This window comes from Lithobates pipiens, unplaced genomic scaffold, assembly GCF_037356315.1.
Source record: "Lithobates pipiens isolate NorthernLeopardFrog02 unplaced genomic scaffold, aLitPip1_a1.2 Scaffold_23, whole genome shotgun sequence".
NCBI lineage: Eukaryota > Metazoa > Chordata > Amphibia > Anura > Ranidae > Lithobates > Lithobates pipiens.
In genome coordinates this window covers 170,251,243-170,267,345 of record NW_027507785.1, presented here as the reverse complement: position 1 = coordinate 170,267,345, position 16,103 = coordinate 170,251,243, and the positions used below count along the sequence as shown (strand labels likewise).

The window sequence follows — 16,103 nt, the reverse complement described above, 5'->3', positions numbered from 1 at the left end:
GACTGTTTGAGCGAACCGTTTGCCAAACAGTTCGCTCAACTTTTGAAATGAACGGACTCGCCCACGTAAGGAGGAGGCAAATCCGCCCATTTCGAGCGCGTGTACAGGTAGGCGGGGCCCGCGAAGGAGACGTCGCGGGCTCCGCCGCCTGGAATGTGCTTAAAGGGGAACCCCAACGCCGAAAAAAATCGGCGTGGGGGTTCCCCCAAAGTCCACACCAAACCCTTGTCCGAGCACGCTACCCGGCCGGCCAGGAAAGGGGGGCGAGCGAGCGCGCCCCCCCTCCTGAGCCGTACCAGGCCGCGTGCCCTCAACATGGGGGGGTGCCTTGGGGAAGGGGGGGCCGCGCGGCCCCCCCACCCCAAAGCACCTTGTCCCCATGTTGATGAGGACAAGGGCCTCTTCCCGACAACCCTGGCCGTTGGTTGTCGGGGTCTGCGGGCAGGGGGCTTATCGGAATCCGGGAGCCCCCTTTAAGAAGGGGGCCCCCGGATACCGGCCCCCCACCCTATGTGAATGAGTATGGGGTACAATGTACCCCTACCCATTCACCTGTGAAATAAAGTACAAAAAAAAAAACACAACACAGGGAAAAAATATTTTATTGCACAGCTCCGGGGGTCTTCCGTCTTCGGGGGTCTTCTCGCCGGACTCCTCCGCTATCTGTGTGTAGCTCTTTTACTAGCGGAGGAGTCCGGCTTTCTTCCTCCCCGCCGCCGGCCTCTTCTCCCGACTTCGGGGGTCTTGTCCCCCTCTTCGGTTCTTCTGCCGGGCCACCGCGCCTTCTTGTAGCTCTTTTACAGGCGGTGGCCCGGTCTTCTGTCGCCGCTGTCGTCGTCGTCGTCGCCGCCGCCGCCTTCCGTTCTTGTTCTTCTTCTTGTTCTTCTTCTTCTTCCCCAGGAGATGTTGACTCGACGAGCTCTCCGGCCGGAATGCCAGAGCCGCGCTGTGCGGTCACTTATATAGTGACAATGGGGCGGTGTCACATGGTATATGTCACATGGGTTGGTCACATGGTGACCCCGCCCCCTTACGATGTCATAGTCCCCATGTGACATCAACCCATGTGACCAACCCATGTGACATATACCATGTGACACCGCCCCATTGTCACTATATAAGTGACCGCACAGCGAGGCTCTGGCATTCCGGCCGGAGAGCTCGTCGAGTCAACATCTCCAGGAGAAGAAGCAGAAGAACAAGAAGAAGAACAAGAACGGAAGGCGGCGGCGGCGACGACGACGACAGCGGCGACAGAAGACCGGGCCACCGCCTGTAAAAGAGCTACAAGAAGGCGCGGTGGCCCGGCAGAAGAACCGAAGAGGGGGACAAGACCCCCGAAGTCGGGAGAAGAGGCCGGCGGCGGGGAGGAAGAAAGCCGGACTCCTCCGCTAGTAAAAGAGCTACACACAGATAGCGGAGGAGTCCGGCGAGAAGACCCCCGAAGACGGAAGACCCCCGGAGCTGTGCAATAAAATATTTTTTCCCTGTGTTGTGTTTTTTTTTGTACTTTATTTCACAGGTGAATGGGTAGGGGTACATTGTACCCCATACTCATTCACATAGGGTGGGGGGCCGGTATCCGGGGGCCCCCTTCTTAAAGGGGGCTCCCGGATTCCGATAAGCCCCCCGCCCGCAGACCCCGACAACCAACGGCCAGGGTTGTCGGGAAGAGGCCCTTGTCCTCATCAACATGGGGACAAGGTGCTTTGGGGTGGGGGGGCCGCGCGGCCCCCCCTTCCCCAAGGCACCCCCCCATGTTGAGGGCACGCGGCCTGGTACGGCTCAGGAGGGGGGGCGCGCTCGCTCGCCCCCCTTTCCTGGCCGGCCGGGTAGCGTGCTCGGACAAGGGTCTGGTGTGGACTTTGGGGGAACCCCCACGCCGATTTTTTTCGGCGTTGGGGTTCCCCTTTAAGCCCATTCCAGGCGGCGGACCCCGCGACGTCTCCTTCGCGGGCCCCGCCTACCTGTACACGCGCTCGAAATGGGCGGACTTTCCGAGCGGGAACAGTCTGCTCATTTCGAAAGTACAGCGGACAGGCCCACACACGGGCGGACTGTTCGCTCAAACACAGTTTCAGCGGACAGTTTTTCGGAATTTCCGAAAGACTTTGTCCGTCCAACTGTCCGCTGAAACTGTCCGCTGAAAGCCCACACACGAGCGGACTGTCCGCCCAAACACTGTTCAGCGGACAAGGTTGGGCGAACAGTCCGCCCGTGTGTACGCGGCCTAAGTGTTTAGCCCCGGTGCATGAGGCTCCAGTCTCTGATGGCAGGCTTTCAAATTCTATTTTACTTCATGGCTGAGGATTCATTTCTAAATAACTTTTTTTCAGCATGTGAATATCTGTGAAATATATGATGCAAGCCCTTGAAGTAAAAAGTTTGGAGACCCGTGCTTTAGAGGACAGATGCAGACGCCCATTAGCCAAATTCACACTTGAGTCTAGAAATCCTAACTGTCAAATTCACAAACGTAAGCAATCCAGAAAACAATACAAAATACCTTAGCTGAAGTTTTTAGCATACAAATTTCTCTCTCTCCCTCTTGGTAGAATCCAAAATCCCAGTGTATTTCTTAACCTTGAAATAATCACAGTACAGCCAGAATAAAAGGACACATTTACCTCCCTCAATTCATTTGTAGCGCTTTAAGCCCAAACACCGCTACCCTAGGAGTACTGGAAGCAGAACTGGCCAAAATCCTCTGCTAAGCGAACTGGGCATCTGAAATCTGTGTTCATTGTGTAGGTAATTCTGTGCTCCACAATAATATGCCAGTTATCAAACTTTAACATGTAGGTATTCAAAGATATTAATACCTATAGAAAACTTTATCTGAGACATGGTCGTAAACACAGCCACACCTTACCACTACAATACAGGGCACTTTCGCCGACTTCCTTCCCAGACCAATTTTCCGAGCTCTCGCAATTTCAATGACAATTGCGTAGTCATGCTACACTTTACCCAAATGAAATTTATATCATTTTGTTTGCACAAATAGAGCTTTATTTTGGTGGTATTTATTCACGACTCCTTTTTTTATTTTTTGCGATATAAGCGAAAAAAAGAGTGGAAATTTGGAAAAAAAAAAAACTATATTTTCTTCTTTCCATTTTAAAATAAATCCAATAAAATCGAATTTTGTCATAAATTTAAGACAAAATGTATTCTGCTACATGTGTTTGGTAAAAAAAAATTCAGTTAAGTGTATAATTGGTTTGTGTGATCACAGACAGATGTACGCAAATGATCATGTACATATGTGTGCAGGTGATCACGGACATATGTGTGCAGATAATCATTGGGACATGTGATTTTATTATTGGGGACATATGTTTTTATTATTTGAGACATGTGTGTTTTGGGGACTTCATCTATTGTGTGCTGGAGGAGAACAAGACCATCTCATGAGATTGTCTGGTGTGGACAGAACCCATTATTAGGCATGACTTAGAGACAGCAAAGAAAAATGACACTGTGCTTTAGATTGAGGCAACCATACACTAAGGAAGGATATGCTTTTGTTTATTTTTCAAATTAAAGTCTTTGCACTGCTGATTACCCCCCCTTCCCTGCTTACCTGAAAACAATCACAGCATGACAACTTGTCACAGTTGACACTGCCAGGTGCCATAGCGAAGTCACTGATGGCACTATCAAACTTTTGCTATGACAACTTTTCAATTAACCACCAGAAAAAGTATAAGCTATGTCTTAAAGACAACCCATAGCATGAACGTCAAAATGCATGCATACCCGTTTGGAATTTCTAAAATGTAGTCCAGTAGGCCATTGTCTGGCATCTCTAACCAAAAGACAACAATGGTGTTGAGGGAAATGTACACAGCTAGTTGTATGCCTCAAAAGGTCTGTTGATCAACCAAAATCACAACAAAAATTTTATACTTCCAAAGCTCTTTATTTAGCTGTCAGTAAAACAAATACACTAATGTTGTTTTCGCCCAGGGATTGCCTGCCCCCTTAACCTGTTTCAGCAATGATATCTTGGCCACAAGGATGGCATCTCTGAAAAACAACATGAAAGATGTTGCTATTAGGGGGATTAAAAGCCACCACTGACCACCAATGTAAAGTTAGCAGATTGGCACATAGTCTACTGATTGGGTGTTGGTACTGCAGAAAAGTGGAGAGTGGTGAGCTAAGCTGGCCATACACTGATCGATCAGTGTGTGGCCATACCCACTCATCAGAAATTGAATGACTTTTGTCAAAGGAACATGATCAGCGGCTGCAGCCAATCAGTTGCAGACAATGATAAGTGTATTCTAAGGCCCCATACACACTATTAGATTTTCTGCAGATTTTTGTCTTTAGATTTACCAAAACCATATGAGGTCAAACCTTAAGAGTTTCAGTTTGTATGCAATCAGGCAGGCCCTTGCACTACATGGTTTTTGGTAAAGCTGAAGACAAAACTCTGCAGAAAATCGAATAGTGTATGGGGCCTTAGAGCATGGGGTGTAGATGTAAGGGGGGGGGGGGGGGAACGCCTCCATTCACCTTGTGTGGATAAAGGAAGGGGTTACTTTTTTTTTTATGTAACAGTTTAAGATTAGCTTTAGTAAGAGGGGGGGGTCATCACAATTCTGATATGATTTATTTTACATACAGGCTTTCATACATTTACCTTTGAGTCCTTATTTTCCATTCTTTCTTGCTATGGTCCATTTAGTGAAATCTCATTGATAATGTGTAGGTTATTTTCTTTTTTAATTAAAATTATAGACTGCATTGGGGAGGTATCAATTATTTTTTGTGTACTGCAGCACTGACTTGGCTTGCTGCTCTCTTCTGGTATAATATAGCCCCCGGTCTCCCTTATAAAACATGTAAAGTGTATGTTTCAGGAGAAGAAAAAACATGCTTAAAAAGAACAGTTACTAATCCATAACAACCAAGTTATTAATAAAAATATCCAAAGTGGAAAAATAGTGAAAGAGGAACTTGGGGGTTCTTAGAATAACTGTTTACCTTGAGTTTTGTTCAAAGGTAACATTTATGAAGCATGCTAAGAAACCAAATAAATCCTGCTTTGCGTTAGACTTACCATGTCATTTTTATTTTCCAGAAAGATACTAAGTTTCTTCAAGAATGATACCACAAGAATTAGAAGTTCAAAATTATCTCGGTCTAATGCCTTCACCAACATAAGAACAATATTCTTGTTTCTCATCTTCAGTTCAGTGCGAGTATCCTCAGCAAGGTTTAGTAATAGATACAGAGCAACTAAAAAAAAAAAAAAAAAAAAAAAAATTATTTTATGCAAAATGTAGTAAAGGGCAAAATTTGGCATATATATATATATATATATATATATATATATATATATATATATATATATATATATATATATATATATATATATATATATATATATATATATATATAAGAATTACGGGAATGTAAAAAACATACAGTGCCTTGCGAAAGTATTCGGCCCCTTGAACTTTTCAACCTTTTGCCACATTTCAGGTTTCAAACAAAGATATAAGATTTTTATTTTTTGTGAAGAATCACCAACAAGTGGGACACAATTGTGAAGTGGAACGAAATCTATGGGATTTTTTAAACTTTTTTAACTAATAAAAAAAATGAAAAGTGGGGCGTGCAAAATTATTGCGTTAATACTTTGTAGAGCCACATTTTGCTGCGATTACAGCTGCAAGTCGCTTGGGGTATGTCTCCGAGAGACTGAAATTCTTGCCCATTCTTCCTTGCAAAACAGCTCGAGCTCAGTGAGGTTGGATGGAGAGCGTTTGTGAACAGCAGTTTTCAGCTCTTTCCACAGATTCTCTATTGGATTCAGGTCTGGACTTTGACTTGGCCATTCTAACACCTGGATACGTTTATTTGTGAACCATTCCTTTGTAGAATTTGCTGTATGTTTGGGATCATTGTCTTGTTGGAAGATAAATCTCCGTCCCAGTTTCAGGTCTTTTGCAGACTCCAACAGGTGTTTATCCAGAATGGTCCTGTATTTGGCTGCATCCATCTTCCCCTCAATTTTAACCATCTTCCCTGTCCCTGCTGAAGAAAAGCAGGCCCAAACCATGATGCTGCCACCACCATGTTTGACAGTGGGGATGGTGTGTTGAGGGTGATGAGCTGTGTTGCTTTTACGCCAAACATATCGTTTTGCATTGTGGGCAAAAAGTTTGATTTTGGTTTCATGTGAGCAGGGCACCTTCTTCCACATGTTTGGTGTGTCTCCCAGGTGGCTTGTGTGTGGCAAACTTTAGATGAGACTTTTTATGGATATCTTTGAGAAATGGCTGTCTTCTTGCCACTCTTCCATGAAGGCCAGATTTGTGCAGTGTACAACTGATTGTTGTCCTATGGACAGACTCTCCCACCTCAGCTGTAGATCTCTGCAGTTCATCCAGAGTGATCATGGGCCTCTTGGCTGCATCTCTGATCAGTCTTCTCCTTGTCTGAGCTGAAAGTTTAGAGGGACGGCCAGGTCTTGGTAGATTTGCAGTGGTCTGATACTCCTATTTCAAAATGATCGCTTGCACAGTGCTTCTTGGGATGTTTAAAGCTTGGGAAATCTTTTTGTATCCAAATCCGGCTTTAAACTTCTCCACAACAGTATTACAGACCTGCCTGGTGTGTTCCTTGGTCTTCATGATGCTCTCTGCGCTTTCAACAGAACCCTGAGACTATCACAGAGCAGGTCCATTTATACAGAGACTTGATTACACACAGGTGGATTCTATTTGTCACCATCAGTCATTTAGGACAACATTGGATCATTCAGAGATGCTCGCTGAACTTCTTGAGTGAGTTTGCTGCACTGAAAGTAAAGGGGCCGAATAATTTTGCACGCACCACTTTTCAGTTTTTTATTTGCTAAAAAAGTTTAAATTATCCAATAGATTTCGTTCCACTTCACAATTGTGTCCCACTTGTTGGTGATTCTTCACAAAAAATTAAAATTTTAGATCTTTACGTTTGTAGCCTGAAATGTGGCAAAAGGTTGAAAAGTTCAAGGGGGCCGAATACTTTCGCAAGGCACTGTATATACTCACCTAGATGGGTGCAGCATTGATCTGATGCGATAGCTGTTCCTCGTCGGGTCTACACCGAGAACTAATTGGCCAAAGACTGCTAATCGCCTATTTCTCGGGTTCACTCTGAGCTCACCGGTTCTCTGCTCTGCCCCACCAGCATCCACTGGAGCACTGGGCTGGGGAGGGGGTGCGCTGAGAGGCTGAGCCAGCTGCCAGTCAGGCATCTGGGTGGATTCCAACATTATGGTCAGGATCCCTGCAGAGCCTGGATTGGCTCTCTGTTGGCAGAATCTGGATCACAAAAGTACAGAACTATATGCACTGCTGTGACCCACAATAGAAGTATGGTACAAAAAGCTTTGGCCATACTTCTCCTTTATAATACACATACCATGTAAGGCTTTGGATTTCCTACCTCTAAATTTTCCTTTTTGAATCTGTACACATTTGCTAATTAAAGTGATTGCAAAGTCTCATTTTTTTTCCCCTATAAAAATAACAAACATGTTATACTTATCTGCTCTGTTGCAGTGGATTTGCACAGAGCAACCCGGATCCTCCTTTTTTTGGGTCCCTCTTCTGTGATCCCAGCCCCTCCCTCTTGTTCAGTGCCCCCACAGCAAGCAGCTTGTTATGGGGACACCTGAACCGAGTCACAGCTTCGTGCCCATTCAGACGTGGGGCCCCGACCCACCCCCTATCTCTCTTGATTGGTTAGCTGATATTGAGTGACAGCAGCAGCAACCAATGACACCGCAGCTGTGTCTCGGCCAATCAGGAAGGAAAAGATGGCTGAGACAATCATGGACATTGCTGGACAGAGAGGGACCTCAGGTAAGTGTTAGGGGGCTGCTACACACTGAAGGCTTTTATCGTAATCGCATTAAGAAAAAAAAAAAAAAAAAAAACTTTTGACTTTACAATCCCTTTAAACACAGCCAGTATTACTGTTGACACTAAATAGATTGTAGCATAGGCGTGAACAATTATTTTATTTACTTAAAAATCACATTTAGTCAAAAGCAGTAGTTTTGCTTATAGTAACCAATCAAATGTTTGTTTTAAAAAAATGGCCACACATATTACAATCTGAATGTGCAATCACATTTAGATTTACCAACAACTACTTAGGGCTGGGTCTAACTTAAAGTGACCATATCATCATAGGTTAGTTTGTACACAATGGAAAACAAGAAGCAATTATTATTTTCTGGGGCTTGTGTATTAAAGCTACCACTTTGATTCTTCCTAGATGCTGCAAGTATTAAACTTTTTGAAGGAAAGAGGAGGGGATTGGGTGGGAGGAGATTGAGCACATACCGGCTCCCCCTGCAAGATACCATGGCTCATACAGTATCTTGTAAGGACAGGAACCACAGCACCTGAGTAACAGGAGAGCAGGTACTTTACACACTTAGAAGTGAAAAAATACCTGCAGCGGCTGGGGAGAAGCAAAACACAAAGGCAGTCAGAAAGGTATGTGAACGGCAAAGTGGCAGATGCTTACTTTTGCAGTGCTATTAATAAATGGCACGGGCACTGTAAAGATCATCATCAGGCAGCCAGTGTACCAGTTTATGACTGTGAGCCGAGCCATTAGTTTGCAGACACCGTGTACATAGCTAATCCAAGCGGTTCTCTACCAAGTGATTGCTGTAAGGACGAATCACAAATGTAAACATTATAGTGTTTACATTGCAGAGCCTGCCCCTTCCTCTTACAACTATCTCATTAGGAATTCATAATTTATCATTAGTTCCAGATAATGGTATCAGTGGATCCAAGTTGTGGGATAATTTTTAACCCTCTCACTCTCATCCTTTTCCGATGTCTGCAGTGACCTGTATATTAACTTCTTTACTTCTTCCTCCCTCTGTGTATGACCTATACATTTAACCTCTTCAGGCCCGCGATATAGCCGAAAGACGGCTACAGCGCGACTCTCTCATTCTGGGAGGGTGTCCCAGAATCACACCCCCGGGATGCATATTGTGATAGCTGTGTTAGCAGATCGCAGTAAAGGGCCAATCACAGTAGCATTTTACCATGTGATCAGCTGTGTCCAATCACATGTAAGCAAACTTGTCGGTAATCGGCATTCCTTTTCTCACGCTCTGTCACTGCACGAAGACAGCCAGTAACCGACAAGCGTGACAGGGGCTATTTACACAGATGAGGACACATCAGTGCGCCTCATCAGCACACATCAGCGAAGGAGAAAAATGACTTACTTTGTTATAAAATTTTGCAAATAAAAAAATCCTTTCTCTTCAAAATTTTAGGTCTTTTTTAGTTTGTTAAGCAAGTGTTGCATGACTCAGTAAATGTCAAACTATCACAGTAATAAGAACTAAATAATCCTCTGGTAATGGGTATCACGGGCTAGTGCTGAAGTGGTTAAAAAATCCATTAAAGTGGTTGTATCATCCCCTGGCATATAAAAAGCTGCATCCTAGTGCCTGTGCTTTATATATATAAAAAAAACAAAATCAACGATTTCTACTTGTTTTAACAGTGTCTTCCAGCGATAAGATGACTCCAGGCTCTCAGCTTTCCCAGTCTGATATCTTCAGTGGGCGGGGCCGAGATTCCCCTGTTGACGTCAGCCAGGGAGGAGAGGAGCTCAGAGTCTGAAAGTTATATCATCGCTGGAAGACACTGTTAAAACAGGTAGAATTTTTTTTTTTATATAAAGCACAGGCACTAGGACACAGCTTTTTATCTGACAGAGGTGATGATATACAGATCAGTTATGCTGCGTACACACGACCAGACTTTCCATTGTAAATGAACTCTGACGGACTTTGACGGAGTTCCGCTGAAACAGACTTGCCTACACACGATCACACCAAAGTCTGATCGTTTAACGCGATGACGTATGACGGCACTAGAAAAAGGACATTCAATAGCCAGTAGCCAATAGCTGCCCTTGCGTCGTTGTTGATCCGTCGGACCTACATATAGACTAGTGGTTTTCTCGATAGGAACTGGTTTCGGCGGAAAGATTTGAAACATGTTCTATTTCTAAAGCCCACCAGATTTTTAGACAGAAAAATTCAGATGAAGCCCACACAGTCCGATCATGTGTCAGTGAGAAATGGCAGGCAGGGAGGGGAGGGGGAGGATAATGACAGAGGGAGACACAGGAGAGCTGAAGATAGCAGCGTATGATGGAAGCACGTCTGCTAACCACGGTGTCAGAGCTCAGCAGCCTTGATGTATCATGGTCAAAGTACAGAGGGAAAAAACATGCTTTAAAAAGGAACAGGATCTTAATTACATTTTTTTGGGGTTAACGCTTTAAAAATGTATATCTAGTTTTGTAAACTCTTGCACTACATAGCTGTTGGTAAATCTAAAGCAGGTTGCACAAAAAATAAATTAATTAAAAGGTGAATTCCCATCACACTACCCACTCCTCTGTACACTGCTGTCTAGCAGCATAATGTTGACAATATCTAGAGATCTTTGGTCAGAATGGTCACATGACAGCACAGATTGATTAGAGTCTCTTCTTACCTCGAGACAGAAAAAGAGACTCACTGGTCAGCACTGCCACATGAACACACTGACCAATGATCGGTAGCTATTGCCAGCATCATGCTACTACAAAGCCTACGGGGCTATGTACAGAGCTTAAAGCAGACCATCACTCATTTATTTCAGCTTTCCATCTATTAAATCTGCCCTTGTTTTTTTACTTTAGTTAGTAAAACATTTTTTTTTCTGCCAATAAATACCTTATACAGCCCACTTTCTGTTTCTTGTCTGGAAAAAAAATAATAGGCTTATGAAATTATGCACAGCGCTCTCTCACTCTGGTGAGTTTTCCAGGAAGAGAAGGGGATGAGTCATAAAAGGGCCCATGAAAGCTGCAGAGCTGGAGGTGTGCCTCTGTGTAAATACAGAAAGTGAACAGGCAGCAGCTTCAGCTGCCACAGTTAAAATGATTGCAGCCAGACTCGGCGGAGGAAAATTTCTGCAGCATATTTGGCAAGTACAGAATCGCAGTATATATAAAACAACATGCAAAGTGGTTGGATGATGTGAGCAGACTGCAGTTCCTCTTTAAAAAGTGTACAGATTGGTACACTTGGACAGAAGATTATCAGCACAGCAGAGAAGTGTAGTATGGACTGCAAGAGTGAGGAAGATGCTGGAAACTCTTTATTTTAACCTTTAAAAAAAAGGAAAGCCACTTGTCCCTTCTGTTCCTGATCCCTTCATGATTACACATAAAGTTAATAAAATGTACCTACCTCGTAAAAGTTGCTCCTGTTTAACAAGAAGTCCTTGATATTTTTTGTATGCCTTCTCATATTCTTTTTTTAAGGATGGAGTATCTGGATCATCATCCGGTATTCATATATGTTAAGGAAAACGGTAAAAAACAGTGTACTAAACAGAGGGCATCAAAATCAGCCATGGATTGCAAACATTTTGAACACCAAGGGGAGAGAGAGATTTCATGAAAAAACGTAAGCAAAAGGATTTAACAGAAAATGCCATAAGCAGGCTGATGGTTTAACAATGAAAAAAAGGAGATTTCTTTACTTTAAGATATAAAGTGGAACTTTAAGCATCCTAAACACCCCTCTCCACCTCACCCTTATAATTTTATTATGCATACATTCAGATCCATGGACATTCATTATAGTCTATGGCTGTAATTGGAGCAAGCTCATAGATGTGCAACCCCTGGATGCTAAAACATGCTATTCAGATATTCATGACTATGTATATAGAGGTTATGAAAGTCTGATTAGAGCCTCACTGGTCAGCACTGCCACATAAACACACTGAGCCTTTGCTATGGAAGCCTATAAAACAAAGTAAAACTAATGGCAAAACTTAATTTTTTTTCCATTTGGGACACAATAAGTTAAGGTAAGGTTTTAATGTCTGCCAGTTTTTTTTCCACCCGTGTCCCATTGGGGAGATTTCCCTGAACTTCCTGTCACATAAGCAATGTGTACACACATTAACATAAATAAACTCAAGTTGCAAAATATTATGAGCTCTTAAATAGTCTCAATATATTTGAAATAATTTTACATTTAGTAACTTTACAACTACTTTAACAAAAAAAAAAAAACACACACAAGTTAGCAATCGTATGAAATTAAACTATATTGAATGTTGCTGAAAGGATATCTGCTTTCTTCTTTTTGGCCAATTCCTCTTGCCAGAGTTCATGACGCTTTAACTCATGATCAATTATATTCATACAGAGGGCTCCTATCTTGTAATGTGTGATTAATCCATGAAACTGAGAAAAACTGGAAGAAAACATGTAATAAATAATTATGGTCAGCAAATTAGCAATTTCTAAATCTAAATATGTCCTTTACACTTTAGGCTTGTGCCCTAAGTCAAGTTAAGTTTGGGTCACATATACCCCAAAAAAAAAATAAGTTGTTTTAGGGAGCAAATAATATGGACATTGACTGCCTCATCACTCAAGCTGCAAAGCCACTACCAACGGCAGGAAAAAGTGGCTGTAAAAACTTCCTTTTAGTAGGTTTTTGCATTGGTGTTAATGCACGTTTAGCCACGCTAGCTTTTAGCAGCGTTTCTCTGCCTCTATTCAAAATCAATGGTTCCCTACGAGAGCCCATTGATTGGAATACAAGTCGCACCACAAGTCAAATCATGATGATCCGACTTGCGGTGCGCTGAGGATCTTGAAGGGCAACCCTCACCAAAAAAAAAAACTGGCGTGGGGTTGTCCCCTCAAGAGCATACCAGACCCTGAGGTCTGGTATGGATCCATACCAGTTCCTTATCCGAGGACGCAGCCTGGCTGGCCGGGGGGGGGGGGGGGGGGGTTGGGGGCGACGAGCAAGCCCCTCCTGGACCATATTAGGCCACATGCCCTCAACGCAGTACATTGTACCCCTACCCATTCACTCAAAAAAATAAGTGTCAGAAATAAAAAACGCACACAGGTTTTTGACAGCAATTTATTAAAGCAGCTCCGGTGTCTCTTCCAATTTCTTCTCCCTCCAGCGATGTCTTCATCCTCTGGTTCTTCTCCTCTGTCTACTGATGTCTTCTGCTTCTCCTCTCTCCACTGTCTTCCCCCTCTATTCTTCCTCCGATGTTCTCCAACCTTCTCTCCTGCAGTAATGCTGGGTCTGCTGTGTGCCATTACTTATATAGCCATGGAGCGGGGCCACCCGGTGACATCATCTGGAGGCCCCACCCCTTGTGACATCAACACCTGGGGGCATGAAGGGGCGGTAACGTCACAACGGACGGGCCTCTAAATAACATCACCGGGTGGCTCCACCCTATGGCTATAAAAGTAATGGCACGCGGCGGACCCAGCATTACAGCAGGAAAGAGCATCAGGAGAACAGAAGAACAGGGGAAGAAGACAGCAGGAAAAGACAGCGGAGAGAGGAGAACCAGTAGCAGAAGAAGACATCAGTGGAGAGAGGAGAAGAACTGGAGGACGAAAACATCACCAGAAGGAGAAGAAATTGCAAGAGACGCCAGAGCTGCTAAATTACTTTGTCAAAATCCTACGTGCCGTTTTAATTTTTGACACTTTCTTGGGGGTGAATTTGGAAGGGGTACAGTGTACCCTATACTCATTCACATAGGGCGGGGGGCCGGGATCTGGGAGACCGCTTGGTAAAGGGGACTTCCAGATTCCAATAAGACCCCCACAGACCCAGACAACCAATGGCCAGGGTTGTTGGGAGGAGGCCCTTGTCCTCATCAACATGGGGACAAGGTGCTTTGGGGTAGGTGTAGGGGGGCCCCTCCTGCCCCAAAGCACCCACCACCCACTTTCATGACCAGCTTGGCTGCGTTCTCAAATAGGGGTCTTTGGCGCTGGGGGTTCCCCTTACAATCCATACCAGACCGAAGGGTCTGGTGTGCTCTTTGGGGGGGGAACCCCACGCCAGTTTTTTTTCATTGTTCCCCTTCAAGATCCTCAGCACACAAGCCGCACTGCAAGTAGGATCAACATGATCCTACGCTTAACGTGGTTGTATCCAGTGTTGAGCCACGTTAAGCTTTTAGCAGCGTCAGGCATTTTTACAGCTGCAACGCCGGTCCTGGGTTTGTTTTGCAGCTTGAAAACGCCTTTGTCACTTACAGCTCCTAAAAGCCAGTGTGTGCATGGACACATAGAATAACATGGAGAGGCGTTTTTAAGTTGCAAAAAACAAAACAAAAAAAAGTCAGACGCTGCTAAAAGCAGCTGTAAAAATGCGCAACAGTTGGATAATAAGCATGCAGATCTTCAGTGTTCACAGACTGTATAACTGATTCTGTAGACAGCTATTAAAACAGTAGCATTGGTGTGTGCATGTTAAAAAAAAAGTTTATCTAGAACATTCACGGAAAAAATATTTAAATCTAGACTCCAGGTAAATGAAGGTTTTGTATTCAGTCTTAAAGGATTCTCTGTGATTCTATTATCCCAGGCCACAATTCCTGATATGCTTCAGAACCTATTCCATAGTATTTTCTAGGTAAATTGATTGCAAGGTAGGTCTTTAACCAAGTCAATTAATCAACATAATGTGCATAACCAATTAGTATACACATACTAAGGCCAAATAACCTACCAGCAGGTCTTGGAAGTGTGGGAGGAAACCAGAGTGTCTGTGGAAAACCCAGGCAAACACAAGGAGAAAATGCAAACTCCATGAAGACATTGTCTTGGCTGAAATTTAAATGAAGGACCTCATTGCTGCAAGGTATACAATTCACTATGCAACAGCCTCTTGCAATCCCCTATATAGCAGCACTCGGACAGAGTACCATGCTGATATAGGAGTAGAGGGTATAGTAAGCAAGATATAACGTCGGTCTGTTGAATCTTTCTCATTGTCAATCCTTGGAAGGCTGGGGGTGGAGAGATGACACCACTATGTTCCCTTTAGGGCTCATTAACACATACATGTTTAAACAACATTTATTCTTCATTTTTAAAACCTCATAACCAACCTTCAACGTCTGCCGTGAATATTACAATGGGCACCACACAATGCAATACACACAGGATCGCTTCCACTGCATGGTGTTGTATTAAAAATTAAAAGAAGTACAGGATTTTTATTTATTTTTTTGCAAATCATACTAACCTCGGTGGATGCAGCATGGGTGCGATGCTGCATCTGTCCCCTGGAACCTCTACATTGAGTACCGAACGATCAAAACATCGCCGATCACTCTGTTTTCAGAGAAATTGAGCATTATTGCCAATGGCAAAGCTTTTTGTTTCAGCAAAGTTGAGTTTTACCAAGCCAAGTGTCAAAAAGATCAAAATTACATGAATCCATCTTGCAGAGAATTCTTTTTGGATGTAAGCCATTTGGGCCATTCATCCAACCACTTGTCAATAAAAAAAACTGTTCTGCACACCGAGAGGGACTATTATGAAAAATAAAGCATTTTTTCACAAGAGTATTTCTGAACATGTAGGCGTGGAAGGGTAGAAAAAACCCTGTGGCAAGAAGTAGCAGAATTCCTCCCTGTGAGTTCTGCAGATGATCGGGTATCACATAATATTATTAACCCTTCAATTTTAGCTACTGTATTCTACTATGCAATGTCGCACCAAACATTTACAATCAAATGGAATATATTTACCTGGAGAAGCAGAAAAAGATGTAAATGATGTTAGTTGCAAGTTCTACACTCTGTTTCCAGTCTTCCCTTAACACTCTCGCTAGGGCTCCCAGGGCAGTTTCTAAAGAAGTAAACACATTTTCTTGATACATATCAAACGTTTTTTTTTTTTTTTTTAAATAAACTGGGTTCAAAGAACCACCATATTTAACTGATGCAGCGCAATGCAAGAGTTCACCGACCGGTGGTAGTTAACACTTGTCTCCACAAGCCTTTTTTTACACCTTATATTTACGTTCCAGAGTGTTTTTTATTTTAATTCTGCAGATGTCTCAAATACACACATACCTTTCAACGGTATAAAACCCAAAACCAAAAATGTAATATATTTCAGCATACCAATTATTTAATGTGGTGGCTGCATTCGTTTTCCTTTCTTTAAGCTTTTTTCCCCCTCGTGGTCTGGCCACTAAC

At 43.4% G+C, this 16,103-nt stretch overlaps 1 protein-coding gene across 2 annotated transcripts in view; it reads right to left on the bottom strand.

Moving 5' to 3' along the window:
- Window positions 1–16,103, bottom strand: part of KIFAP3 (kinesin associated protein 3) — a 115,297-nt gene that overhangs the window by 78,346 nt on the left and 20,848 nt on the right. For both annotated transcript variants that reach the window (XM_077452600.1, XM_077452599.1), the window contains exons 6-9: window positions 15,651–15,750; window positions 12,192–12,316; window positions 11,297–11,395; window positions 5,075–5,253 (exon numbers count right to left, since the gene is read on the bottom strand). In XM_077452600.1, the coding sequence (XP_077308726.1) occupies window positions 5,075–5,253; window positions 11,297–11,395; window positions 12,192–12,316; window positions 15,651–15,750 (503 nt within the window). The remainder of the gene's footprint in view (window positions 1–5,074; window positions 5,254–11,296; window positions 11,396–12,191; window positions 12,317–15,650; window positions 15,751–16,103) is intronic.